Source organism: Mollisia scopiformis (assembly GCF_001500285.1).
Source record: "Mollisia scopiformis unplaced genomic scaffold LY89scaffold_11, whole genome shotgun sequence".
Taxonomy (NCBI): Eukaryota; Fungi; Ascomycota; class Leotiomycetes; order Helotiales; family Mollisiaceae; genus Mollisia; species Mollisia scopiformis.
Genome location: NW_017263591.1, coordinates 1,419,434 through 1,446,016, shown reverse-complemented (window position 1 = coordinate 1,446,016; position 26,583 = coordinate 1,419,434). Strand labels below are relative to the sequence as shown.

At 48.1% G+C, this 26,583-nt stretch overlaps 11 protein-coding genes across 11 annotated transcripts; 6 read left to right on the top strand and 5 right to left on the bottom strand.

Moving 5' to 3' along the window:
- The first annotated feature begins 277 nt into the window (after positions 1-277).
- On the top strand, positions 278-1,480 carry LY89DRAFT_684746 (uncharacterized protein). Its single transcript, XM_018214937.1, has 2 exons — positions 278-588; positions 650-1,480. The coding sequence occupies exons 1-2, from the start codon at positions 329-331 to the stop codon at positions 1,275-1,277; spliced, it is 888 nt and encodes a 295-aa protein (XP_018072172.1). The 5' UTR covers positions 278-328; the 3' UTR covers positions 1,278-1,480.
- Positions 1,481-2,602: 1,122 nt separating this feature from the next.
- Positions 2,603-5,524, top strand: LY89DRAFT_62039 (OPT superfamily oligopeptide transporter). Its single transcript, XM_018210911.1, has 7 exons — positions 2,603-3,477; positions 3,524-3,532; positions 3,587-4,011; positions 4,057-4,481; positions 4,528-4,566; positions 4,616-4,972; positions 5,022-5,524. The coding sequence occupies exons 1-7, from the start codon at positions 2,732-2,734 to the stop codon at positions 5,448-5,450; spliced, it is 2,430 nt and encodes an 809-aa protein (XP_018072171.1). The 5' UTR covers positions 2,603-2,731; the 3' UTR covers positions 5,451-5,524.
- A 470-nt stretch (positions 5,525-5,994) lies between these two features.
- LY89DRAFT_584494 (putative ABC transporter) lies at positions 5,995-10,757 on the bottom strand (the record flags this gene model as incomplete). Its single annotated transcript, XM_018209265.1, has 9 exons — positions 5,995-7,187; positions 7,235-7,400; positions 7,448-7,788; positions 7,836-7,980; positions 8,025-8,373; positions 8,417-9,018; positions 9,066-9,653; positions 9,698-10,232; positions 10,282-10,757. 9 exons carry the CDS (start codon positions 10,755-10,757, stop codon positions 5,995-5,997), a joined length of 4,395 nt encoding a protein of 1,464 aa, XP_018072170.1.
- A 385-nt stretch (positions 10,758-11,142) lies between these two features.
- On the top strand, positions 11,143-12,004 carry LY89DRAFT_747712 (uncharacterized protein; the record flags this gene model as incomplete). The annotated part of the gene is made up of 2 exons (XM_018221132.1): positions 11,143-11,330; positions 11,419-12,004. 2 exons carry the CDS (start codon positions 11,143-11,145, stop codon positions 11,690-11,692), a joined length of 462 nt encoding a protein of 153 aa, XP_018072169.1. The 3' UTR covers positions 11,693-12,004.
- A 257-nt stretch (positions 12,005-12,261) lies between these two features.
- On the bottom strand, positions 12,262-13,278 carry LY89DRAFT_669100 (uncharacterized protein; the record flags this gene model as incomplete). Its single annotated transcript, XM_018213066.1, has 1 exon — positions 12,262-13,278. The coding sequence occupies one exon, from the start codon at positions 13,276-13,278 to the stop codon at positions 12,262-12,264; it is 1,017 nt and encodes a 338-aa protein (XP_018072168.1).
- A 492-nt stretch (positions 13,279-13,770) lies between these two features.
- Positions 13,771-15,575, bottom strand: LY89DRAFT_747710 (uncharacterized protein; the record flags this gene model as incomplete). The annotated part of the gene is made up of 6 exons (XM_018221131.1): positions 15,272-15,575; positions 15,093-15,228; positions 14,868-15,046; positions 14,667-14,820; positions 14,249-14,630; positions 13,771-14,200 (listed from the first exon to the last, which is right to left on the bottom strand). Exons 1-6 carry the CDS (start codon positions 15,344-15,346, stop codon positions 13,771-13,773), a joined length of 1,356 nt encoding a protein of 451 aa, XP_018072167.1. The 5' UTR covers positions 15,347-15,575.
- Positions 15,576-16,083: 508 nt separating this feature from the next.
- Positions 16,084-17,350, bottom strand: LY89DRAFT_684741 (uncharacterized protein). The gene is made up of 3 exons (XM_018214936.1): positions 17,070-17,350; positions 16,949-17,020; positions 16,084-16,900 (listed from the first exon to the last, which is right to left on the bottom strand). The coding sequence occupies exons 1-3, from the start codon at positions 17,338-17,340 to the stop codon at positions 16,323-16,325; spliced, it is 921 nt and encodes a 306-aa protein (XP_018072166.1). The 5' UTR covers positions 17,341-17,350; the 3' UTR covers positions 16,084-16,322.
- Positions 17,351-18,120: 770 nt separating this feature from the next.
- LY89DRAFT_733632 (uncharacterized protein) lies at positions 18,121-18,784 on the top strand (the record flags this gene model as incomplete). Its single annotated transcript, XM_018219827.1, has 3 exons — positions 18,121-18,262; positions 18,311-18,633; positions 18,686-18,784. The coding sequence occupies 3 exons, from the start codon at positions 18,121-18,123 to the stop codon at positions 18,782-18,784; spliced, it is 564 nt and encodes a 187-aa protein (XP_018072165.1).
- A 521-nt stretch (positions 18,785-19,305) lies between these two features.
- Positions 19,306-20,466, top strand: LY89DRAFT_781936 (uncharacterized protein; the record flags this gene model as incomplete). Its single annotated transcript, XM_018222531.1, has 3 exons — positions 19,306-19,433; positions 19,485-19,971; positions 20,074-20,466. The coding sequence occupies 3 exons, from the start codon at positions 19,306-19,308 to the stop codon at positions 20,464-20,466; spliced, it is 1,008 nt and encodes a 335-aa protein (XP_018072164.1).
- A 498-nt stretch (positions 20,467-20,964) lies between these two features.
- Positions 20,965-22,597, top strand: LY89DRAFT_645475 (FAD/NAD(P)-binding domain-containing protein). Its single transcript, XM_018211880.1, has 2 exons — positions 20,965-21,819; positions 21,879-22,597. The coding sequence occupies exons 1-2, from the start codon at positions 21,328-21,330 to the stop codon at positions 22,521-22,523; spliced, it is 1,137 nt and encodes a 378-aa protein (XP_018072163.1). The 5' UTR covers positions 20,965-21,327; the 3' UTR covers positions 22,524-22,597.
- Positions 22,598-22,776: 179 nt separating this feature from the next.
- Positions 22,777-25,185, bottom strand: LY89DRAFT_733629 (uncharacterized protein; the record flags this gene model as incomplete). Its single annotated transcript, XM_018219826.1, has 6 exons — positions 22,777-23,339; positions 23,390-23,538; positions 23,586-23,651; positions 23,695-24,456; positions 24,503-25,045; positions 25,097-25,185. 6 exons carry the CDS (start codon positions 25,183-25,185, stop codon positions 22,777-22,779), a joined length of 2,172 nt encoding a protein of 723 aa, XP_018072162.1.
- Between the last annotated feature and the right edge of the window lie 1,398 nt (positions 25,186-26,583).

Below are 26,583 nucleotides of genomic sequence, written 5' to 3'. Positions count from 1 at the left end.
GATGGGTGGATGCTTGCATCGAAAATAGATTTGCGATGAAATTGGCCAAATGATAGAGCACGAAGATCTAAGAGCAATTGAACGAAATATATAAGAACGCGTCGTTTGAAGAAGATACTCCTTTTCCAGAAATTGTCCAAGAGCAATACAATAATAGAGCTCGCCAACTTTCAGAGGCAATAGCGGGGTGATGACGCTAATCAGTTTAGGGAAAGCGCCGACTTTCAATCTTTCAGCCTTGCCTCAAGATATTTTCTCCAAAGCCTCGTTGGGATCAACAACATCCTCACTCTTCGCACCTGCTGCTGCCTTCGTCGCAACCGCAATCATGCCTCCAACGACGTTACATGTCCAGCCTCAACTGAATTTCTTCACTGCGCTCGAAGATCACCAGTCGCATACTCCAGAAACATTCTACGATGCTAAGCCTGTGCTTCATTACCACTCGGCGGATATCACTGCATTGAGTGCTCGGGATCAGGTCGCGCGGCTTCCATTCTTCTCATCTGCCACAGATGGAACCGCAACAGAGGTAGAGGGGGACGGCAGTGCCGTGAATGAGCAAGTAACGGCGTACATCAGCTCCGAGTAAGCCCCCAGTCCCGACTGTGCCGCCCAAGCAGGCTTTTTACTGACTGCAGTGTTACAGAAACGTCACAATTTTCAATTCAAATGCAAATATTGGCCTTTCGATTCCCTACCCTGCCATCTCCCTGCATGCAATACAACGACTGGATGATCCGTGCCACCCAGGACAGCAAGTACAAGGACTTTACATGCAGCTTGAGTTGTTGGATCCCCTGGCAGTCAGTGACGATGACGAGCCCGATGTGGTGGAATTGACTCTGATACCCCCGACTACCGGGAATACCAGCGACATCCAAAAGCTTTTCGACGCGGTCTCGAATTGCTCGAATCTGCATCCAGATCCTAGCTTTGAAGGCGATGAAGATATGGAAGATGGCGATGATCGGATAGTTTTCGAAGGAAATGTTGGTTATGAAGGTATCAGCGGACTTCCGGGAGTACAAAGAGGTGCTGCTGATGGTAGTCTGCCTCCGCCATTCCCGGGCAGTGGGGGATGGATCACTGCTGAGAACGTGTCAGAATACTTTGACGAGGATGGCAATTGGATTGGAGGAGAAGAGGCCGGGAATGCAGAGAGTCTGGGAGACGGCGCCGGAAGGATCAGAACGCGGGAGGAAATGGATGGTGGTGTGAATGGCGACGGAGATAATCATGAACTCGATGATAACAAACGGCCGAGAACGGATTGAGGTTGGGATTGAGGAAGAGAATGAGGAAGCATGTTGCGAGGGAAGATAAGAAATGAAACGGGCTAGAAACCGACCAGCTGGTACGCCGCCAGGCCCCTGAATCTGTCAAATATCAAATATCCAAAGGCGAAAATGGACATGCTTGCGAGTGCCATGCAACGGTACCGAATGTCTGGACACCTAAATTGTGGGAAGTTGTCAGCAGCGGCTAATAAAGTCGTTTTGGGAACTATCGGAACCCGATGCAAGATGAAATGTCACCGATTGAACTCTGTTTGCGAATTCGATATCTTCGTTTTGCGGTTGCTACCTCGTCATCAAAATATTCTCCTATCTCTGCCCAGTGCCCAGTGATAGCAATGCAACATCTGCAGCACGCAGGAGAAACATGAATCCGCCGCAGCCACATCGTTTTGGTGTGACGAGAAAAGATAGGGGAGCCGACACGTGAGGAATATTGCTGATAAGACGGGAGAGCAACAGCCTGGAAATAGCGGGCAGAGGCGCTGGCCAAGACTTCTGTATGGTTGGTGTGGTGTGGTGGTCTACACTACTGTATGCTCTAGGGGGGGATCGAGGCACTAAACGAAACAGCGTGCTGCAGGCTCCCTCTAGCAGAACCATGCCCCCATGCTCGCTGTAATCTCTCTCGCTCTACAGTAAGTACAGCACGTTGAACCCCAGTGTGGGAATTTGCTCTACTCTACAGTATTGTGCACCCAGGAAGCACATGGCAGCAAGCATTCCTTCATTTGCACTGTCGCACAAGATGGAACGAACATGTCATGTTACAGTACAGTACACCCCTAGCTACGATCCTTGAGTCTCACTCGCTCTTTCGTACTGTACTTCTCGTTGCTCTGCTTCCTCTGCTGCCCATGCTCGTTGTCCCAAGTGGGATCCGACCCTTCCCCGTTTCTCTCTCGCCCCCCGTCACAAATCCCCGTCTCCCAAATTCCTCTCCCTCTCCCTCCACCCGCCAATTCCATCCATCTCCCATGTGTCCACCATGTCGCCCAGCGGCACAGCAGCCTAAAGAACCACTCGACAGGCCCCGTCACTGGGAAAATGATGAGATAATGGCAGGGTCGCGCGCACGAACGAACTCCAGCTTCAGCTTGGCGGAAACCCGCCGTGGCCTGGGCAGTCACTGGTCGGTCGTGCAGTGGTGGTGGTGGTGGTGGTGGTGGCAGTGAAGAGATGTGAACTCCATTCAAATGATCTGATCAGAGAAAGCCACACCCCAAAATCATTCCGGTATGCCATCCTCGACCACCTCAACTCCCGCAGACCGCCACCTTTTCCAAGTCCAGGCTGGAGTCAAATGATTCTCTCGTCCCCATCAGCACGATGCTCGAAGACTCGTCCCTCTATCGCTGACGCCCGCGGCCAAGCCGACGTGAAGAAGAATTGGAAGGATTGGGGTGGTTTGGTGAATTGGCGGCGCACCCACGATGTCGTACTTTCCAGATGGCCTTCGTGGAGCAGATAGTCATGATGGATTGGCTGCAGACGAAATAGCTGCCGATATTGTCTCAAACTCGGACGCCCTTTCAGACGACACAGACAAGACAGCCGTTCAAGACAATGCGAACTCGCCTCGGACACCCACTCCTGACATCGCGAAGGAAAAGGCGGAACCTATATACGCATCAGATGAAATCAACGACGATGATGCTGCAGCCGCAGCAGAGGACGACGCTGCGAATGAGTTACCATGGCACGTCAGGAGGATTGTCAGTTTGCACGACGACACAACTCTCCCCACTATAACATTTCGATATTTCCTCTTGGTCCTAATCTTTGTCCCTCCAGGCGCCTTCCTCGAGCAACTCAATATGTTTAGGACAACCTCGGCGCCATACTCGATATTCTTTGTACAAATAGCTGCTAATTATGTAGGGGATTGGTTGGCCAAAACCTTACCGGCTTGGGTTGTTCGAATACCATTTACGAAAAAGAGCTTCAGCTTGAATCCAGGTCCATTTAGCGTGAAAGAGCATGTTCTCGTGGTTATTGCTGCAGCATCAGGAGCAACTTACAATCTTGCCTGGACTCCTCTATCTTTGTCAGAATTATATTTCAAGGAACGACTTCATCCACTGATATGGATCTGCTTCATGTGGGCTATTGTGTGGACAGGATATTCTTATGCAGCGATTGCAAGACAATTTTTGGTCTATGATCCACAACTTCCTTGGTAAGAATTTCAAACTCGCCCTTGTGATCAATGCTAATATGTACAGGTTTGATGCGTGAGTTCTTATGTCGAATATTATGCTTATCATACTTGGTACTAATTCATGTAGACTATGTCAAACGGCGCTCTTCGAAACCCAGACTCTACAAAGAGAACATCCATCACCAGTATCAAGAAAGCAGATGAAAGTTTTCTTCCTAGCCCTTGTTACTGTATTCTTTTGGCAATTCCTACCCGAATACGTCTTCCCAATGCTCTCTTCGATGGCATTTTTATGCTGGGTGGCTCCGCATAATGCCACCGCCAACTTCCTCAGTTCAGGACTCGGTGGCATGGCTTTTCTTAACCTTTCATTCGACTGGTCTACAATGGCCAATCTCAGCAACATGGGAAGTCTATTTTTGACACCATTCTACACTCAGATGGTCGTCTTCCTCGCGTTCGTCGCGAATTGCTGGATTCTTTTGCCTGCTGCGAACTGGGGTGGCCTGGGTTCTTGGCATCTTCATCTAATGTCACTTTCATTGTTCCAGGGTATGCCAAACATTCACTTCGTTTTCGTCTGCTCACATGTGATAGAGAATGGAAATGACTACCCAATCCTCGAACTTATCACGCCCGAGATCACCTTCAACCAGACAGTTTATGACCAAAACGGTCCCGTCTTTGTTGGCACACAATTACTCTGGAATATGTTCTTCGACTATGCTTCTTACACCTCCGTCTTGACTTGGATGGCCTTGTTCGGATATCCGCATCTGAAAGCAATCTTTTTGAAGTTCAAAGCGAGACAAACAGCAAAGACGAAAATCTCCGTGAACGAACAATATACCGACCCCCTGAATGTTCTCATGCGTTCGTACCCAGAGATACCTCTATGGTGGTTCATCGCATTATTTCTAGCCTCCTTCACGATTATCATCACGATTCTTGCGTCCGGCCATCTCTATATACCCATTTGGACTTATATTCTGGCCCTAGTAACGGGTGCCGTTGTTGTCGTTGTATGATCTCCATCTCTAGTTTCTCATCAAATACTAACCTTTGTAGCCTCTCGGGTGGCTCTATGCTGTGTCGAACTTCCAGCTTGTAAGTGGAACTGTCCTATTCTTGCTTTCTCGTATCTAATATCCCTCAGCCTATTGGAACAACGAACGAACTTCTCTATGGTCTCATGATCAATGCTGTCTCGGGCCACAAGAGTCCTGTGGGTGCTTCAGTCTACAGCTCCATCGCAGGAGACGCCTGGTACAGAGCGCAGTACATGCTGCAAGACCAAAAGCTGGGCCATTATCTTCACGTTCCACCCAGAACTGTCTTCTTTTCACAGATGCTCGGTTCTTTTGTCGGTGTACCAATAAATTATGCTGTGATTCGATGGGTCATCGACACAAAAGGAGACTATCTCAATGGTACCTTGGAGGATTTGACCCACGAATGGACAGGCCAGAGCCTTACCTCGTCGCTAACAATGGCGACGCAATACGTCTTGATTGTACGTTCTCAAAGTGGTCCTCGTTCGATGATTGCTAATACCATTACAGGGCCCCAAACGATTATTCTCAGGAGAGCTCTATCACCCACTACCCTACGGCTTCCTCGTTGGAGCCATCACCCCCACAATCCTCTACGGTCTCCACCGTCGTTTCCCCAACGCAAAATTTAACCTATGGAACAGCACCATATTTTTCTGCTCTCTATCCAATTTCTACGGCAACATCAGCACCGGCTACACTTCGGGGATCATCGGGGGATTCGTCGTTATGTACTGGGCTTACCGACACCATTACGAACTGTGGGCGCGGTACAATTACATCTTGGCCGCGGCGTTCGATTCGGGGTATAATTTCAATGCCCTGATTATATACCTGTGTTTCTGTGCAGGGACCAGGATCATGATGCCGAACTGGTGGGGGAATAATTGGAAGAGCGTCGAGAGGTGTTTTGCGATGCCGGATGCGGCTGATGCTTGATGTATGATATATAGTGCTGCTGTATGATAGTATATGACATGGTATAGCCCTGTCGAGATGAATATATAATGATTTAATGTTCTCAAATTCTATTCTCCCCCTTGCTCGACCATGAAAGCGATTCTAGGAAGTAAGCATATTGTACATCTAGCTGCACGCTTTCCACAATGTGGTAGATAGAATTAAAAATTCCGTCTTTCGCCACGTCCGGGTTCTTGTCACACAGCTCCGTTCGTTATACTCGGGGACTTTTCCCAGTTTCTTTTCCAGTTTCAACATCGCCATACCGCGCCTTAAGAGAGCAGAAGGTGGGACCAGGAGTTTTCTGCACTATTCCCAAGAGGTGCGGAGTCGAAAAGATTTTATTGCCCACTCAAGTCAATATATAGTCTCTATGCAAAATGACTCGCACATTCCTATCACATGCAAACAAGCTGAGAAAATGATATTGACAATTCAGCCAAGGGTATTTATACAATATTACCAATTTACAAAGTAAAATCTATGTCTGTCTAGTATTTATACAAAGCACTGCGGCCATCATCTACTCCTTCTTGGCCTTCTTCGCCTTCTTATTCTTCGGCACCCTAGCCAACCAATACAAGAAAACCGCCATCACGGCATTAAAGATAATGAACGCCCAAAGAATGCCAAAATTCCTCCATCGATGACTATACGACGAGTTGATCTGCGTCAAGAACTGATTCGTCGAGTCCAAGGCGCAGTAACTGCAGTCTCCCGTCGCGTTGGGGAACTGCAGATAGCCGCCCGCGTCGTAGGTGTTGATGTACGTGTTCATGTACTGGTAGCAGGTTTCTCCGGCTGGGGCGGAGAATTTCAGATACTCGTTGCTGGCGCAGACGACGTCCGTGTTTGCGATTGCGACGGAGAGCATGGCGTCGACGAGATAGGTGAAGGGGGAGAGACGATACATGAAGATCCAGAAATGGGGGAAGACTTCTGGGGAGGCGAGGACACCGCAGAAGACGAGGGTGAGCGAGAACATCAGATTGGCGATGTTGCCTCCCGTTTCTGCGGTGTCGATTGCGGCGATGACCATGTTCGTGAAGGTGGAGGTGAAGAGGAGGAATTCCCAGACGAGGAGGAACATGAGGCCGCCGCGCTCGGTGACGGCGTTCGTGGGTTCAGCGTTACGGTACAGGCCGATCGGGTAGTACCAGCAGAGGTAGATCAGGACGGCCATTAGAGTGTTCCAGGGGAGTTCGACCACGATGCTGGATATCATGAAGGCTTTCCATGAATAGGTTTTCGAAGGGCGTTCTCGAGCTTCGTAGAGCGAGCGCTGAGTGACAAAGTGAGGCATGATTTGTTGAACAAGTTGACCGAAGATAGTGAACAGCATAAAGACTGCAAACATCTGGTTCTGCAATTCCTGTTGGGAGGTGCCGGCTTTGAAAAAGGAGAAGCCAATGAAAAGGGCGGCGAAGATGCAGAGACTCAATTTACTGTAGATATAGCTGGGGGTACGCCAATACTGCTGGAACACGCGCTTCTGAACTTCCCATTGTTGAAGACCGAAGGGGGCAGCGAATTCACGGAAACTGGCTTTGTCGTCGGCTGATGCAGAGGGTTGAGTGATTTGTGGGAGTTCGGCCTTGAGACGATCAAGTTCACGGTGGACTCCTTGGTACTCTGGGCTGTCACGCCAGGCTTGATGCCAGTCGATGTCTGTATGAGATCCAGGAGCAGCACCAATAACTTCTAACATCCATTCGGCTGAAAACGTTAGTCGAGAATAGTCAAAATCATGGACTATCACCTACCTGGATTTGCGCTGGGCGGGCAAGGGTGAGCCCCTAGTCGCTCGAAATACTTGGTCAACACAGCAGCATTGTTTCCGACTTCGCCAAAATAGACAGTCTTGCCACCAGAAGCTAAGAACAGTAATCGATCAAAACGCTGAAACAACATTGCAGAAGGTTGATGGATCTGAAGAATTAGCTTTGATAAAAAAAAAGACTAGAGATCAGACTTACAGTGCAAAGAACAGCTTGACCATTCTTTGTCAACTTCTCCATCAAATCACAAATAGCCCAAGAAGTTTGACTGTCCAGACCAGAGGTAGGTTCGTCCAAGAAGAGAAGTAGTTCCGGTTTAGCGGCAAGTTCAACACCGATCGTGAGACGCTTTCTCTGCTCGACGTTCAAACCTTCTCCAGGAACACCAACCACTGCATCCGCATACTCTTCCATATCCAAAAGTTTGATGACCTCATTGACATACTCCAATTTCTCCTTGCGTGGAATCTTGGCAGGTTGTCTGAGAAGGGCACTGAAATTCAAGGCTTCGCGAACAGTGGAAGTCGACAAGTGGAGATCTTGTTCGGATTAGCAGACGTTCCGACTCAAACGTTGAATCGCTTACCTTGCTGTTGAACATAACCAGTTTTTCGTTGGAAAGAGGTGTCACGTTCTCGGCCATCAACCAACATACCGCCAGTGATCACACCCATAGTAGTTCTAGTTGCAAGCACGTCGAGAAGCGTCGTTTTACCAGCACCAGAGACACCCTAAATACGTTAGCAACGCTCGTATCAAGATCGTTAAGACCAACCATGAGTGCTGTCAAAGTTCCAGGCTTTACCCAGCCATCCACATGATCCAAAATTCTGCGAGGTTCGCCCTTGATCTTGATATCATAGCAGACATCTTCCCAGTGAAAGATTGCAGTTTGCTTCTTGATGATGGTCGAGACATCCACATGACTACTGGTCTTCTCGGCGCCAGCAATAGCAGTAGCTGCAACTTCTTCATCGCTACCTTTTTGCTTCAGAGCAGCTGGTGTATGGCCTCTTCGGAAGAGCAAGACTTCTCCTTTGGACTTCTTAGCAGTAATGAATTCGGTAGCGAGGAGGTAGGTAGCGCAGAGACCAATGGCGAAGATCCAAAGGATACCAAAGTTTCTAGACTGTCAGCCATATCCGTAACGAGAAGGAAGAATCTTACCTCCACTTGTGAGATGGCGTGTACTGGTATGATGACTCGATGTATGTCGTCCCACTAACCACTGCTGAACCAGCTACAGAGCCGACTGCAGAGCAAACACGCTCCAAAGGAGAGACATTAGCGTAGGCAGGACCTTGGGGAACGAATGCGGAATCCAGGCAAGTAAAGTTGCGGCCAGCAAATTCGTTGATCATCAAACTCTCGAATCCATACGCGACGGGATCGACATAATTAATCCATCTAGCCCATCCGCGCATATTTGGAACAGGTAGAGCAAAACCAGTATAGATGACAATTCCCAAAATCAAGATTGCAGTGGGAGCCATGGCCTGGGAAAGAGTTCTGGAGACTGATGCGATTGTACGGAACAACATGGACATGACAAGAGTCAACATGAACGAGATCAGTACGAAGAAGAAGAAGTTGCCTGGATGTCGATTAAGGTTGACCATGAAGTATAAAGTCAAGTTGAAAATGATGGCGTTCAAAATCTTATATGGAAGATCAGTAAGCATGGACGCAACAGCTTCGCAAGATGGGTGATAAAGGGCATATCTCGAATGTTTCTCGACGATGGGACGTTGGGCGTAGAGTGTTAAAATCTGTGATAAATCAATACAAGGAGCAAAACCCAGACTGAGAGACCTACCTCGAGAGCACTTCCAAAGGCATTAAGCAAAATAGCAAAGAACAGAACAGCGCTTCGTGAGAAGAAGCTGGACGTCGTCTGGGGTAGATTATAAAAAACACTACTGATAACCAAAGCCATCAAAAAGTTACCAAAAAGTTGGGTGAAGGTTAATGATGGATCTCCTTTCAATCGCCAAAAGCCACGTCGCAGACAGAGCTTCACTTGACCAACATATGACAAGGTGTACGGGCTCGATACTCGCTGGTGCTTGGATTGTTGAATTCTGCGAGAGTCTTTGAAGTTTTGCAGATGTTGGCCATGGAGTTGGTATTGTTCATTGTACATATCAACTTCTTTACGGAGGTTGGCATATTCGGGGCTGCTCTTCCAAACACGGGCGAACTCGTCGGGTGATCGTGGGACTCGATCCGCATACCCTTCTCTCACAACACGTTCTAAAGAACTTGTCATTGAAGTCAAAAAATCGGCAGTTGTTTGTCGGTCTGGGCATTCGAATCCCATATTAACGAAATAGTCCTTGGCTTCAGTACAGCTGCCAAAGTAAATCTGTCGTCCTTCGTAAAGCACGGCTACCTTGTCGAAGATCTAGACATGTTAGAAGCATCTAGCAACAAGGGGAAGATACCTACATCATAAGCGCTCTGAGGAGCTTGGTAGATAGCTACAACAGCGGTGGATCCAACAAGATCTGTAGACATCCGAAGAGTCTTACAGAATTCAATCGCATTGGCACTGTCGAGACCTCGAGTGCTGTTGTCCCAGCACTGAAGTGGAGCACCACTCAAAGCAGCTTCAGCAATTGTCACACGCTTTCTCTCACCACCACTGACACCACGGACAAAATCGTTTCCAACTCGAGTATTGATGGTGTGACTGATACCAAAGACTGCCATGATCACATCTCGGAGATATCTAGCAAACTCTTGTCGACTGATGCCTCCAGGAATATATCGAGGAGCTCTGGCTTGCGCAGCGAATTCGAGAGTTTGACCAACAGTAAGCATAGGGAAGTGGACATCGACTTCAGCAGTATAAATAGCCTCGCCACGAAAGTCGTTGTGCATCTGCTTCGGCGTGATGCCTTGGTAATTGATACTGGATTTCTCATCGATGTAGAAGCCATTGGTCTCGCCGGCGATAGTTTTAAGGAATGTCGAACAACCACTGCAACATCGTAAGCAGGGTAAAATTCTTTCGAAATGTTCTAACTTACCTTCCAGGAGGACCCAGTACAACCAGCATTTCACCGCTGTGAACCACTCCGTCCAACTGTTGTAGGATATCAATCTTGCGCGGTTTACTCATCCCGAGAAGCTTCTTCGCTAAACCGACGACTTCTAGGACAACATTGCCCACACTCTTTTGGTAATCGGTGGCAGTACCAAAGCCATAGACATTCAAATCCTTGAAGGCAAAGCCCGCAGTGCGCAGCTTCCACTTCTCAGGATCGCGAGCTTGAAGATTGAGGAGCGATTTAGCGAAGGCGTGTGGCTTGAAATTTGGCGATGCTGGGTTCAATGGAGAATCTGCATCCGCTTCGAAAGGGTTCTTCTGGTATACACTTGTTTGGGACTGAGTTGTGTATTTTCGCGCGAGCTTCAAGACTTCTTCGTCTCTCCTCTTCTCCTCAATCTCGTCTTCGCGCTCCGTCTCGGAGCCATTGGTATTCTTCTCTGTTTCTGGATGCATGGTGGATTGCTCCGACAGATCATTATTATCGCGTTCTCGCTGGGTGTGGTCTTCTCTTCCAGCACCTATGCGCGCAGCTGAGCGATCGTAATTCTCAGGGAAACCTCCTGCAGGTGGATTAGTATTAGTGCCCGTTGATAACCATCTTCCCGCCCGCCCTCACAAGACTCACCAACGAGTGCCATCTCAATGACGTCGTCGACCAGAGTCGAGAGAAAGAAGAAAAGAAAGGAACGACCAGACGCAGGTGATTCCGAGTCAAACAATTGAATCAGACGGGAAGTATTAAGTTTTAAAGAAGTAAACAAAATAAGCAAAAGTGACGAAACGAATAAAACTACTACAGTGCAATAGAAGCGCAAGGACGGCCGCGGTGGGATGGAACATGTGGTTACCGACACGAGTACGACGGCCAGGGGTCCTCGTCGCGTGCGCTCAGCGAATCATGAGCGGGAACCGCAATAATAACTGGGGCTGCTACCCGTTTCTATCCTGGTCGTCGAGGGTTCGTCGGATGTCCGACTTCAAGCAGCCTCCGACCGCCAACCAAGACAGCCTTGGGGATGGAAAGGTGTGAGTGAAGACCAATGAAAAGGGGCAAATACGGGTGATGGTGGGGTCGCTGGATAAATTATGTGAGAATTATGAAGAATTATGTCAGTTTATCCCAGATGCACAACGCGGGAGGCAGATTGCGTTTAGTCAAAAGCTGGGGCGGGACGAGCAAGATCCGGCTTCCGAAGAGACCATTGATTGGCGACCGCTCGGATGCTAAAGGAATTGTTTCCGAATTTCTCGGCTTGACTTGCCTAGAACTCAGAGCCCATATTGGTCCCGAATACGATAGACGTCGTAAATTGTTTCCGGTAACACAGAAGCGAAAAGGGTTGATCTGGTACCCCCACCATCGCGGACGGGACGAAGGCCAATCCTGACCTGCCAACATTCTCACCAGCATATGAATGGGGCAGTCGACACGCATGTGAGGTGATCCGAGATCCGGGACATTATTGGATGACAGGACAATCGGATTGTATTTATGGCCGCTATCCCTGGATAAACATTTTTCTGTGGATTTGTATGCATTATTTCTAATCTCGGACGGAAGTAAGAACTACGAAAGTCGTTGCAATCTTTGGCAACCCTTCTCCTCTATCCTATACGAATGAGATGAGCAAGACAAACACCGACATGATCCATTAAAGTTACCAAAACCCACTCTAAGAAACATTAATTCATTACAAGTCCTCCAGACGCCTCGCTTAGCCAAGAATAACCTCAAAGGAAAATAGGAGAACTCTAAATCACATCTCTTTCACTTTCCAACTCTCCCTCTCCTCGACTCTGTCCCGCCTTTGACAGCGATGTTGATTAGGCCCCAGAATGGAATGCCTGAACACGGAGGCCTACTCTTTACCGATACCCCATCCGAAAAATCAGCAGCCCAAAGCCAGACAGAAAGCCTGAATTCCACCTCCTCTTGCCTCTCGGATACACGTTCCACTCAAAAGCTAGAACTCCACCTCCTCCCCCTTCTCCGGTACCCATCCTCAACCCTCTCAACCCGTCCATGAACCAATCTACTAACAGCCAACCCCTTCCCAACATCCATCACAATCTCCCTCCTCCTCAAATCCCTCGGATCCTTATCCCTCGCAACACTCGCCCCAAAACTCGCCGCCATCGTGGTCCCAACCCTTGCGCCTTTTCTCCCGATCCAGTCCCCGCGAAAATCACCTACGTGCAGGGCTTCGATGAACCCTGCTACCGCGGCTACCTTGCCGGCGTGGATGGTTGTAGGTGAGAATTCGGCGTCGATTATGCTAGGGAGTGAGTGGTGTCGACGACGAGGACGAGGACGGTGGTGTGAGACCTGACGCGGAGGTGGACGTTGGATATCTCTCGAAGAAGACGCTTGACCCAGCATCGTCATCTCATGAGGAAGCTGAGGCGGTTGAAAAGTCTGATACCGCTGATACTGCTGCGGAGGATCCGGGACTGGAGGTGGTGGATTTCCCCGCGTCTCGAAACCGCGATAGTATTCGTCCCGTTCCCGAGTTTGTTCTTCCCCCAACGGACGTCGTCGGCCACGCATGGGGCTCTCGACGACTCGTTGATGGTAGGCGACAGTTGAGGAGCTGTCGGAGGAGGAGCTTGAGTCGTCGCGGTATTTGCGTTTTCCTTTTAGCTTCTTCCTGAGTTTCTTGACTTCGTGCTTGAGTTCTTTGATCGAGGATCGGTCTCGGTCATCACATTGTGGTTGCTCGGGAGGTGGTGGATCATCGTCTCGCTTGAGCCAGTGGTGTTCTACTACGGCTGCGAGGCCGGTGAGGAGGAGAGGCCCGAATCTTTTCAAGCTTGTTCGGGCAATATTTTTGGCTTTTGCGAAACGATCGTTTGGAGGTGGAGGGTTCATTCTGTCCCTTGGTATTACCCTATAAGTTGGTTTCAGGAATTGCGACAAAAGAAAGAAACACTGAGCGAGAGGATAGTGAAGGAGGGATAGGAAATAAAGAGTCATGATGGACGTGAAGACATTGGACGAATGATCAGCTCTTGCTGATCAGAAACACTTGAGCGTGGCAACTCGTAGAAAAAGACACGTGCTGGGATCCAGAACGTGGTTGAGATGAGTGGGGCTGAGGACTCTTATAAGATGGACAGACGCGCGGAAATCAATATTGTGATGAGGTTTCGAGTTGATGGTGCGCACGCGATGCTGTCTCGTGACCTCGTGACATGAACTCGTGCAACCATCAAAGCTTACTTTTGTAGCCATTTATAGACCCTAAGAACAGTGAAGGCAGCCTTTAGAGTACTCAAGACTGCTACACTTGTCGCATCAGTCGTGGTCAACACAACCTAGGCCGTGATTCTGAGAAATCACCGTCGCTCGCACCCGCTGGGGGGACACCAAGCACGTGACATATTTCGATCATCAAGCGGTCCTGTAAAAGATGGCACAGCACGCTGCGAAGACCTGAGGAGAGTTGACTCGGATGTTCCATTCCTGTCAAGAGTCTGTTATCCTCTTGGGATCAGGGGGACTTGCGCCGTTCTGAAAATTGTTCAAGGCAATCCGAACATCGTTGGCTGAATCCTCGACATGCTGCTCCCTGTCACCCCATTTGATATTCAACGTTCCCGTCTCGATATTAGGTAACTCCATGAAACCATCATCCTGCTTCATAACTCTGCGAGATTGCCAGACAGAGGTTAGAGTACTCGCAGAGGCACTACTTCTCGAGGATGATGATGAAAATCGTATTCGAGGAAAAATTCTGTGGAACAGGGTCCGTAATGCTGGCATACAAGAACAAATCATGGCACTGCCGAGCTCAAGCGCGGTCCAGATCGTGACCGGAACATAATCCCAAGTGGGATCGATTGAGTTCCCGAATACGAGAAGGGATTGAAGTCGGACTATGGAGATGATACAGCCACTCCATAAAGTTAGCAGTGTATTCCAGACGATACCTACGAGAACTTACAAGCCGCCAACAGCGAACATGAATCCCACTGCAACTTTCCTCCTCGTTTCCATATTCAGTTTCGAAATAACAGGAATCGGCAAGGCAATGATCATAAAGTCTTGAGCTATACTCGAGCCGCTGTTTGCATACGCCAGTGCATTGACGTCGAGACAAGCCCCATTGTGGATGTCCTTATCCCAGAAGTATGAGATGGGATGGCACTGAAAAATCGTAAGGGCAGAGAGGATGGTCGTGCTGAGTATTATGACGAAGATTAGTGCGTAAACGGCGATCTTGAACCTGTGTTGGTGTTGAAATACTCGAAGATACAATGCCAGGATTGATAATTTAGTGATGCTAAGTGCAACGACGTAGATATTTTCTGCAATGTAGACTGGGACTGTCAGAGAGTTTCAAGGTTTAGCGAAAGACTGACAATGCTCTAAAATTGCGAGGAGATCCCCATTTTGCAGACTGTACCCGTGCTTTCCAAACCCTTCATATGCAACTGATAAAGTTAGCCTCTGAAAGTCGCAAAAGAGGTGGTTCATACATATGATAGCTAGACTGTTCGCAGAAATGGCGAGCATCTACTAAAGTCAGTAATCAAATATATGCATTCAATGTGACTCCGTACAAGCGCAACAATGATTATCCAGTCTTCAAGAGCAATCTTGTTGTCCAATATCTTCGATGCGAGGCGTAGTAACACAGCAGTTCCAGTCACGACCATAGCGACGATGAAAGTTATAATGACGAGATTGGACCTGTTTTGGAATGGCAGGTTACAAGTTTGGGCTTCAAGCTTTGAAAGTCCTTTACGAACTTAGCCGATTTCGTCCGGAATGGAAGAAAAGTCTACCTAGAGTATCTGCCATTGAACAATTCGCAAGCATGCATGCCGCAGACAGCTGTGGAAGAGATTTGGAAGTACATTGGCAAGTGATGTTGCCGAGAGCACATCCTGCTGCTGGCACAGTTTGTTGAATACAAGCAAGCTTCAATTTCTTAGCAGAGTCTGACGATGGAGAGACTACTCACTGCACATGGTGACAGAGATTGGCTTTGTACTACTGATGCGAACCAAAGTAAGAGCAAGATGCGAGTAAGTGCCATTGTATACACATGGTGCCCACAAAATTAATTGTCCGACAAAGTTCCAAGGGATGGGGCGTTTATTATTGCTCATCGCACGGGCATCACGAACTGGCATCGGTTCGTTTGGGCATCAAACAAGATTTGGCCCGAGTAAAGAGCTTACCAATGATCCGCAGAGAGTTCAAGGAAATAAAGGAAAGACGTATGGAAGCGCGATCGATCCAATCGATCATTCAGGGTTGAGAATAAGGTTTGTGCTATGCGTCTCCCAGTGTCACAGCGTTGCCACGGTTGTTTGACAAAAAAGGCTGAGACGTCGAAATGATCCATGGGTACGAGACCTTGCTTAAGATCTCGGGTCGATCCCGTGAATCTGTGATTCATTCGAAGCTTATTACTCGTTTGCCTATGGCTAGATCAAGAAGGGTGAAAGCTATTCGCAATTCAAAAGACAAACACGCGGTATAAATCGTACGACTCGGGGCGAACAGAGGCACTTGCACAGTCCGTTCGGAGTTACGGAGACTACTTCCGGGATCAACATCGTCAAACAGAAGATACGACTCTAAGATCAGAATGACAGCATTTTGGTTGAGAGGAGATGGGGAAGGGAAGTTCCCCAAGCTATCGACATTAGTCAGCAACCGTTGACCAACACGAACACAATCACCACCCATCCTCCAACCTTCCCTCTACGAAATGGAAAGATCGAAGGCCATACTCTTGCGAGTTTAATGAAACGAAGACTGAGTTCCTGATTGTGTTGCGACGCGCAATGATTGCACACAGAGCCTAGATGTTGATCTTGTTTCGTCATTGCTCGCGCGGCTCAAGTACACTTCCTCCAAAAGACAAGCAGAAAAGAGCCAAGTCCTCCCAACACTTCCACAAAACGATATTCCATCCAAACGTCTCCACAATTCGATGTCATCTCCAACTCAAGCTGTCCCCGTCCAGCCCAGCATTCGCCAGCGAGAAGTTCGAGTCGCGATCCTCAATGCGCCGTGTCTTCAGACCCGATGGAAACAATATCCGCAGAGTGTATAGGCTTCTCGACAGGCTTCGTTACAACTTCGGTCACACGATGTGCGCGACGGCGGCGAGTAAACAGAACAATGGCAGCGAGCAGGAGAATGCCACCGACAATACAACCAACAGCAATACCTGCCTTGGCACCTCCGCTTAGTCCGCTACTATGCTGAGCTGTGGCGGACGTCGAGGCCGGAGTCTGAGTAGCTGTTGGCGCAGAGCTTGCGGTACTGCTAGGAGTGTCAAACTCCGAGGCTGTTACATTGAAGCATATGACCTGCTCATTGAATGCCGAAGCCTCGACGAAGGTCTGTGGCAGATCAGTATGGTCCTTGTTTTCAGCGGAATGACCCACAATATCGGCACAAGCGAAGAAGGACTCGTTTTTGTCGCTGTCATCGGCCCAATATTCAAGCTGAATGGTCGCATTGGAACCTGCTACGACTGTGCTTGGTTCTGCGGGCATAGAGTAGCACTGATGGCCTGGCTCAAGCTCTGATACATTGTTCTTGACGGCTTGAAAGTCTTCTTGGGTTGCTGGATCTGTCGAGTGTCAGTGTCAGCCCTTCAGTGTAGCTCTACCATGCCTACCGTTTCCATAAGCAATGCGTACTGCCAAATTGTACGATTCATCTGCGATAGTGAGCTCTATCGAGCCGATCGCTGAGAGAAATTAAGTCACCGAATACCGCCAGGTGTCTAGGAAACTCACATCCAAGTGGAAATTCGGTTCTATTTGTGACCGAAGAGCTACTTCCACAAGGTCCAACGTTGTCGTAAGCTGCGCTCCAAACACGATCACTCGGCCAGAGAAATGCCACAGGTCCCATGACTGTTCCTTCTGCTCCATCGCCATGAGCTCCTAGTGCGAGCTGAATGAACACAGGGAGAGCAGCGAAAGCGTATGAAATTCCAGTGAACATCTTGCTATACTCCTGTGCTTGAAATACGATATGAGTGTGTTGCGTATCCCAAATCTTCATGAACGTGGGCTGAGTCAAATACGAACTCTAAGTTCAGGCCCCACTATCAAGTTCGGATTGTTCACACCACCTTTTCTGGCTTCTCTTCGCAGGTTCGCCAAGATCAGTATTGCTCTGCATGTTTTGAGACTGCGACCCTAATCTTCCCGTTTTATCCGAAGATTGACTCATTCTTCCTTTGAATGCAATAAAGCCGCAGCAGTAGCTCTCTGTAATAGGCAAAGCTTGGGTGAAGTCATCCTATGGCAAAGCTCATCTGGAGCTCCCGTGCCCGTCAATTAATCTAATCTTATCAGATCAATCAGATAACCCTCTTGCCAAGAGTATGAGTGGATTTCTTGATATCTGCGTTTCTGAAATCCAATCAAATGTATCTCATGTGCCACTTTTTTCAGCTTGGCAATGCAGCCAAGACTTCTCTGTCAAGAATAGAAAGGCACATGCTATCAGAATGAGACCAAAGAGCGGGAAAGAAGAGGTGAGTACTCTGACACTTCCTTGAGATACTACTCTCGGCATCGAAACTCTACGTGTGAATCTCCCTGCAGATCTTGTCACAGCTGTGAGATCCACATGGTTGCAAACATATCCTGCCAGGACTCACATACTTACCGATTTCGTATGGCGCTTTTGGAAAGATTGAGGCAATTCTGATGAATCCTTTCTGGGCAGAATCCAGCATTCCGATATCGCCCATCCCCGGTTTAGGAGCGCCAGCTACTCTCACATATATCAGTTTCGAGAGAGTAGCCTTTTCTCATGGTGTAACGATCGTTCACAATGTTCAAAGCACCTCTTTCCATCACCTTTCTCGCCCTCCTGACCACCGTCTTCGCCTCAATCTTTACAGAGGACCTTACAAATGCTTTGCTCAAACGCCAAGAACCTGGAACGCCTGCATATGACTGCCATTTGAATTGTGGTATGCTTCTCCTCCTAGATATCCAACCTTCGCTGACCTTCCTGCCAGGAACTGCAATCACTATCAGCCGTTCAGCAACAGACCCTTGTACAAACTCGACTTTTCTATCTGATTACGACGCCTGTCTTGATTGTGCTGGACCAGATAATCAGAACATTTGGCAGTATTACGGTACAGCCTTGAGTATCGTGGCTACGAAGTGTGGATTATCTACTACACCGGTCGCAAATGCAACTACTTCAGGCTCAGTCAATGGCACTGTATCGTCGACTGGTTCTGCGAGTGGTTCTACGGCATCGCCACCTAGCACATCTTCGATGAGCTTGTCAGCTTCGTCAACTGCGTCTGGTGTTACGAATGGAACTGCTTCTGTGAGTCTTGATCATCAGGAGATGGCAACGATTAGTGTACTAACTTTGGCAGAGTACACCGGTAGTGGCTGGAACTGGGACTATGATGGACGTCGGAACTTTTATGTTGTTCGCTCTGGCTGGTGCCGTTTCTGCCAGTTGTGCTTTCTGAACAGTCGGTGTCATGTTCTGGATGGCTGCTTTATGTCGAGTTTCAAGATTAGAGTCTCTGCCGGCGTAATGATGTTCTTCTCTTTCAAAGACAGATTCATGATAATCTATGGTGTCTTCGCCTATCATTTTACTTTCATTTAGTACACGCGACCTTCGTGCGCCCCATAAAAATCACCAACTAATCACCAACGACCAACAAATGTCAATTATTTCACCAACAAGCAACGTTCAAAAGCCAACGAATAATCCCGGAATCCAACAGCATATAGCCTGCAAGACGTCAGCCTGTCCAAATGCCAACCGAACTTAAATATCCAGCCCTTGGACTCCCCAATCCTCAAAGTTATGTCCATATCGGCAACGATCTTTTCTGCGATGGAATTCAATCCTCTAGTCGCCCTTGTGGCTCAGATGCTGCTCTCTACCTTGGTAGTAGGTTTGACGAGCTTTGCATCAATCTTTAGGCTCGCCGCTTTGCCTTTGACGGCCACATGTTCATGGTTTATCATTCACAATAGCATGGCATATATGATCAGAGCTCCATGGGCAGCGTTTGTGGGCGGATACTCCACATCTTTCTTTCTCCAGTATCTCGACGTTGCGCTGTTGAGCAGGTATAGCTTCGAAGAAGTGGACCTGAAGAAGAGGTACGTTCATCTGCATCTGCCTCATTGAGAAGCGAAATTGACAGCATCTAGTGAAACATCCCCTGCGATTACCCTCGAATCATTTTTACCTCGCATCAAATGGGCCATATCGCTTCTCGTGAATTTCCGATTCATCGATACTTCCCAATCCCTCAAGAATATACCGCAATTTTCTAATGGAAATCCCGCTTACATCCCAAGTCGTAAACGCTTCCTGTGCGAGACCGCTGATACAGCAGCTGTATCTTACCTTGTACTCGATCTTCTAACATCAACTGGCGATCCAGAGATGTCGTCCAAATATCTCTCATTGGCAAACATCCCGTTCTTCAATCGACTTGCAACCATCTCTGGAATAGAAATACTCATCTGTTTATCTGCAACAATATGCTTGGGGATCAGTATGAATTACGTTCAAGGAGGGATATACAGCATCATGGGTTTCTTCTCTGTACTATTCGGTATCAGCTCGCCGAAATCATGGCCACCATTCTATGGACATTTGCTACAGGCTTCGTCATTGAGAAAGTTTCTGGGCGTGAGTTTAGTACTCGTCCTTTGTCCTTGAGTCTACTGACAATATCAACTTGGGGTAACCTGGCATCAAATCAATACTCGAAAGTTGATCTCTCTTTCAAAGTTCATACTTTCGGATCTGTATGAATTGGATCCGAAAGCTCCATTGACCCGTTACCTGAGGCTGGTGATTATCTTCCTCCTTTCGGGGCTGATGCATCTCTGCATCGACATTGCAAGCGGTATACCTCTGCAGGATTCTGGTGCTTTCAACTTCTTTCTTGTACAAATTGTTGGGATCTTGATGGAGGACGCCTTTTCGAAAATCCGTCAAGCGCTCTTCAATCCAGACAACCACCAGAGTCTTGCCAAGCGTCTCTTTGGATGTGTTCGGGTCTTGACATTCCTCAGCTGGTCTGTGCCTGTGTATTTGTATCCGATGCTGAGCAGATCTGGACCGGAACATTCTACGATTCCATTCAGTATTGTCAATAAACTCAGACATGGGACATGGTAGGAGTCTGGGTGATGATGTATATGAAAGTCTCGATGGTGACTGATCTATTTCGTATGGAATTGAGAGGAGCTTTTGTGGAAGAGAGAACAGACATCATGACTGAGCTATATGGGTAGCAGAATGATCCCAAAATCTTTCGGAGTATCAAGAAGTCAGAATTCCCCACACTTAAACTCGTTTCGTATCCTTGAGACAAGTCTTCAAATTGGGTCCAACATTTGCATCACCCGATCGTGTGATTCTCGAAATTCTCGAGACGTATTAATTCGCCTTGATAGATGGGCCACGTTGCCATAATATTGCTGAAAGTTATCATATAAAACCAAAGGAATCTTTTCTATACAATTCAGAACTAATCGTTGTTCTTACTGGGCTAGGCCGCATTTAGGATAGTCTAGCAGTCTTGGGACGAGCGTTCAAGACTTCGATCTCCCTCGCTTGTTAAACCAATCGATCTACTATCGTTTTCCTCTTTAGGAAGACGAAAGCTAAAGAGGAAAACGAAAGTTCCGAAACTTTTCAGCTTTACGGGGGAGAAGAGCAAGTGATCATTGGCCAGCGAACCAAACTCGATTGTTCGTCCTCGGACACTTGGAAAAACTCCGTCTGGGCAACGGTTACAGACATGGACTTCATGGACCCCGAAATGCGACGGCAGCATTCGTACCATTGATATCATGCACGATGTATGGCTGTCTGGAGCTGATTCGCTCAATGGTTTGTTGACTGTTTGTGGCACCCTGCAGGTAAATTTCCCTACCTCGAAAATCAAACATAAAGACCGTCTCTCCTGCCTGTTTCTTGAACCAGATATCCACCTTCCCACTTGCATTTTCAGCCATCGATTACTCAACAAGCAACATGGCAGCCGCAGGAATTGCCATAATCGGTGGCGGGCCTTGTGGTCTTACCCTCGCTCGTCTCCTTGAATGCAAAGGCATCGACTACATTGTCTACGAGCGAGACGAAAGCGAGAATTCGAACCGCGCGGGTGGCAGCCTCGACATCCACGCCGGGACGGGGCAACACGCGCTTCGGGAAGCTGGCTTGTTGGACGGCTTCAAGAAATACGCCAGATATGACGATACGGCGGTTACAATCGCAGACAAGCAGGGGAAAAGACTACTTCAGATGGGCCAGAATCGTGATGCTCCTGAAATTGACCGCAAAGATCTTCGTCAAATTCTTTTGGATGCTATTCCAAAAGATAAGATCAAGTGGGGTCACACTCTGCTAAATGCGAAGATTGGCGAGGACAAGAGGCCGATGCTTGAGTTCACCAATGGTGTTGTACTGTCTAAATTTAAGCTTGTGGTCGGAGCTGACGGTGCATGGAGCAAAGTACGCCCTATGGTATGACTCTACAATCCTCTTTTTATACCTTGTATCAACTTTCTGACCACAATTTCCAGATCACACCAGCAATTCCCCAATATTCTGGCAAGATCTTCCTTGAGTCGAAAGTTGGCCATGAAAACCCGTTGTACGAAACAACCGTTAGCAGAGTTGGACCTGGAATGTTTCTCGCCACTGGCGTTGGAAAATCGATCGTGACTCAACGGCAGGGTGATGGCACTTACAGAAATTACTTTGGGATCCAAGTCGAGGAGAATTTCTTCCGAAACGGCGTCCTCAAGCTGGATGTTGAAGCGACACGCCGCTTACTGCTCTCAGACTTTTATGCGGACTGGGCGGAGGAATATCAAGATCTCATCCGGCACGCAACTGATCTTCGCGTCTGGTCACTCTACACTTTATCTACCGAGGACATGAACTGGAAGTCTGTGCCAGGGTTGACACTTGTTGGAGATGCTGCCCATCTGACGATTCCTAACGGGGAGGGTGTAAATCTTGCAATGACCGACGCATTGAAGCTGGCATCGAAAATTGCCGAGCATGGCATTGAAGACGTCAACAGAGCAGTACAGGAATATGAGAATGACATGTTTCCTCGTGGGATTGCTACGATTGCAGAGGGCAGAAGAATGGAAAAGGTCATGTTTGATGAAGATCCGCAGGCGTTTTTCCAGGCCTTGTCAGACGCTGCGGCTCAGTGATTATTTGACTGAGATACTAATGTGGGTGTAAGAGATAGATAAAGATGATAACTTAATTCTAGAATAAATGCCACTCGATCTTCAATCACTTGTTGGGACTTTTGGTTGATGTCAATCTCAAGCTTATAATCTGAGAGACACATTGTTGAACGTGAGATTCTGGGACATTCACAGCCAGCTGGAGATTATTCATCATTAAATATCTGATTTTAAAATTGAACTCCCGAGACCAGCTCTAGGATAATGTCCATCATCACCGCTCAGCTAAGCCCTGATATCTCTTACTTGTGACAGGCGGACTGACATATCTCCCACTCAGAGCACAATGTCCTATACCATCCTCAACACCTGTGACCCCCCATTTTACAGGTACAAAAGCGACATCCACCTCATCTGATGGAGGATGACACGCCGCACTGAGAGCAGCACTACAACTCCCTGCAAGTGGCATCCCAGGCTTATACCGTCTCAATCCCATCCCAATTCCAGAAAGTAGCACAAGAGATCCTATACCGACAAGAAAGATGAGCGCTATGCAGGAAAATCCACAAGAGAGGATTGATTGAGAGGCGTCAAAGTTACCGTTTTCGTCGTAGACATCGATTGCGACTAGAAAAAGACTCTGAGACAGAATCCAATGTATTGCAACCGAGACGGTCAGGATGGAAATTAGGTATCGATATGGGAGAGAGAGAAAGTAGGTAGATCGTTGGTCACCTCGAGGAGAGGTTACTCGTAATGCGCGGCGATGGTGGGCGAGGTCGTGCCATTCTTTCGAGAACGACATGCAGGTGTAAACTCGGTTGTATGCAATATCTATACCGCCATCAGTCGTACGCTCAAGGAATGGGGTTGAGGATCTGTACAGAGAACGGACAAAATAACTTGAGGCGAGTTTGCTAGCAGGACATTCTTGATCAGCCCAGGACTTCCAAAAATCGGGCTGCTCCAGCGAATCAACGAAGCTGGTGTCACTGTTCCGAATCCTAAATCCCAAAGAGTCGTGATATCGCTCCTAATTCTAGTTAGCAGAGCGCCGTCAATGGATCTAGGAAATCATACGCAGTGGTTGTATTCTGAATAGCGAAGTGCAGTAGGACGGCCGAGGCAATGACAGCTAAGGTGCAGCTGCTAGGGTCAGCCAAGAACTCAATCTTTTACGGTTACCCACATAGAATTGGAAAGAACCCAACGTCGCATTCCCACAGCTTTATATCGAAAATGTCTCTGGAGAGTCCATCGCTGTGGTTCTCGGTCTGGCCAAGCCCCATCCTGAAATTGTTTCTTCGTCGCCGTACACATCCCAACTGTGTGTGGATCTGGATTCTCAAGCATTCCGCTCAGCGCATCCCCCAGAGTGACGAAAGTTGGTTCTTTGAATTTCCAAATGGTGATAGTCATGCAAGAGAGCTTGACCGCATTGCAGATCAAGACAATTAACATAATGGGCACCGCAATCTGAAGTCTGCATTCATCCGGCACTTTCTGGCTTAGACAATACTCAACTGGTTGATCAGCCATTGTCCAAAAAGTTATATTGCCCAGCGCGACTGGTATGGAGCAGTCGTAGATGTCAATGGATATGGTTTCGATGGTTGAATTCGGCCCTTGAGATGTCCCGCAAACCCACGAATTCAGCGAACCATCATAGTTCCAGTCCAGATATCCCAACAATGGATCTGCGAACTGGCCTGAGACGACAACGAAAACATGCCTCCTATCGGATAGGTAATCAACACCGTATTCCTTGATGCATGTAGCATCGTCTAGTTTCTCATAGCTTGAAATGTTTTGCTGCATTTGACTGATAAGGGATTGGTGGCGAGTATCAACGCTAGCAAGTGTCCAATTGGCACCATTAACAAAATCTTCAGATACCGTAGCCACGACATACTCGTTGGCCGTAAGACTCACGAACAATGCAGAGTTGAACCTATGCAAGAGTCGGTATTTCCATTTCAATCCAGGAATTGACTTACATCAGATGCAGAGGAATAGAACTCCCAGCAAGAAATAGCCACAACACCATCCTTGATCGTTTGATTTGGGCGAGGTTTCTGAAGCTCTGAATTCCAATATCTAGCCATTGCCTATTCGCATGTGCTATTCCAACTTCTTGCCTCGTGGGTGAGCATAGGCATTGCATGCAATAGTTGCTAGCTCCAAGCATGATGGTGCTCAAAACGTTGATCCCAATGTGCAACCAGCGACCGGTCGTTTTGATCGTACCGCATGTGCCCACATGAATGGTTCCAATACCACCTGACAACCCGAATGCTGACGCCGCCCATACAGTCACAGCGATGTTCAGTATTAGAGCTCCAGTAACCACCAGGACACAAAGAAATAACCCTGCCCTCCATCCTTTCCAGCGGCCACCGTTCGCATCGATGCGTTGAAATGATCTCGCAGGCGACGTTTGAGAAACATATTCTTCGTGAACTTCAGGGAGAAGTTTATCGGTACTGTGGTAAGTGTGGGGAGGTGGGTCAAAGTATTCAGGCGAGGATGATGCCCAGGGGCTTACGATTGTCAGTTGCTTTCCCTATTGCGAGCCGCAAGAGAATACTTACCCAAGTTCGATGCTCTCATTGCGACTTGGACGTCTCGAAGATCGCGGAGAAGAAGTGGTGGGTGAGAGCAGGCGATGATCATAAGACATTGTCTAGATCTATGCTCGACCTTTGGAGCCTCTCTGAGATCTCAAAGGACCTGCAGGATGGGCTCTCGGAAGTTCCTCTCGTTGGCATGATATGCGGGTGAACCTTCGTACGGCAAGCCGACCGAGAAGGCTTTTAATCGTCTGAAGTCTGGCAGCCTGACCGGACACTAAAATACTGCAAGTGTTGGAGGCTTTGGATGAGTCGACGACGTTCTGATGCAATGGTGTTGATTGGGAGATGATCTGGTAGGGCTGAAATTGAGGAGTGGAAATGCAGCAAGGCTTCCAGCGTGGTCTTCGTATGACAAGAGGCCATAACTGGCTGGGTCGTGAAAAGAAGCCCTTATCGTGGCACTTCCTAGAGTGGTTGACGACGCGCATTTTCATTTGGATGCATGGCGTCGGTGGTAAGACAACCTCAGCCTTGACTTGATCACAAATCAAAACGGCGATAAACAGCAACCACATTTAAACTTTCGGTATGACCCGGCCATTGGGAGTCGATGTCAAACACTCAGCTGGAGTCAGACTCAAAGGTGAGCTATCATTGGGAGTTTGACGCCAACATCGTGTCGCATGATGCGATGCGTCGATGAGAGCAAAACACATCAGTGAAACTTCAGGCAGCTGCAAATGTGGCAGCATAGAGTCAATTCATGAATATTCGTTCATTCGCTGGAATGAGAGCAAAGGACTAGGGGAGATAGATATCATATGCAGCAGTGCACTTGGAGCTGGGCGACTGGGAACCACAACCAAGGACTTGCCCTGCATTGCTCCACGATGTCGGCGCGCTCGAGACCACTGCCAATGATAATCCGCCTACTAGGGAGTCCTGGTTCGCGTGTGGAAATTGAATGACAATCGAAGGTTCGACGTAAGATATCGTGAAGTATCAGTTACTTCAAAGTCCGGCAACGTCCAAGGCCTCAACATGTCTGTCTGGAGGAGTAATCGGAACCAACATTCGTCGAGCGATAACCGGTTTATGGTGCAAATATGCATCACGAGAACACTTGGTACTTGTTCGGGGATGATTCTTGTGTTGACATCGCAACGATTCTCAAGAGTTCGCGATGATTTGCATGATGGAAGAAAGAAGGGAACTTGGCAGCTTTAAATGACGGCGAGGACTTGATCCTACCGGCACTCGTACCTCGGTACCTGGCTCTACCTGGCTAGGCCTAATATAGTCTAGTCACATGATGAGCCTCCTTTCCTCTCGAACACGGTTCCTGGCTAGATCCGATTCAGACAAGGGCGCCGATTACTTCCCCTTCCATCGCAACCTCCAAACGCTCAGATCTTCCTTTTCATCTTCTTCTTATCTTTTGAACTACCGGGTCGGAAAGTTTTCTCTCTCTCTCTCTTGTTCTGCTCTCTCCTTCTTATCTCTCG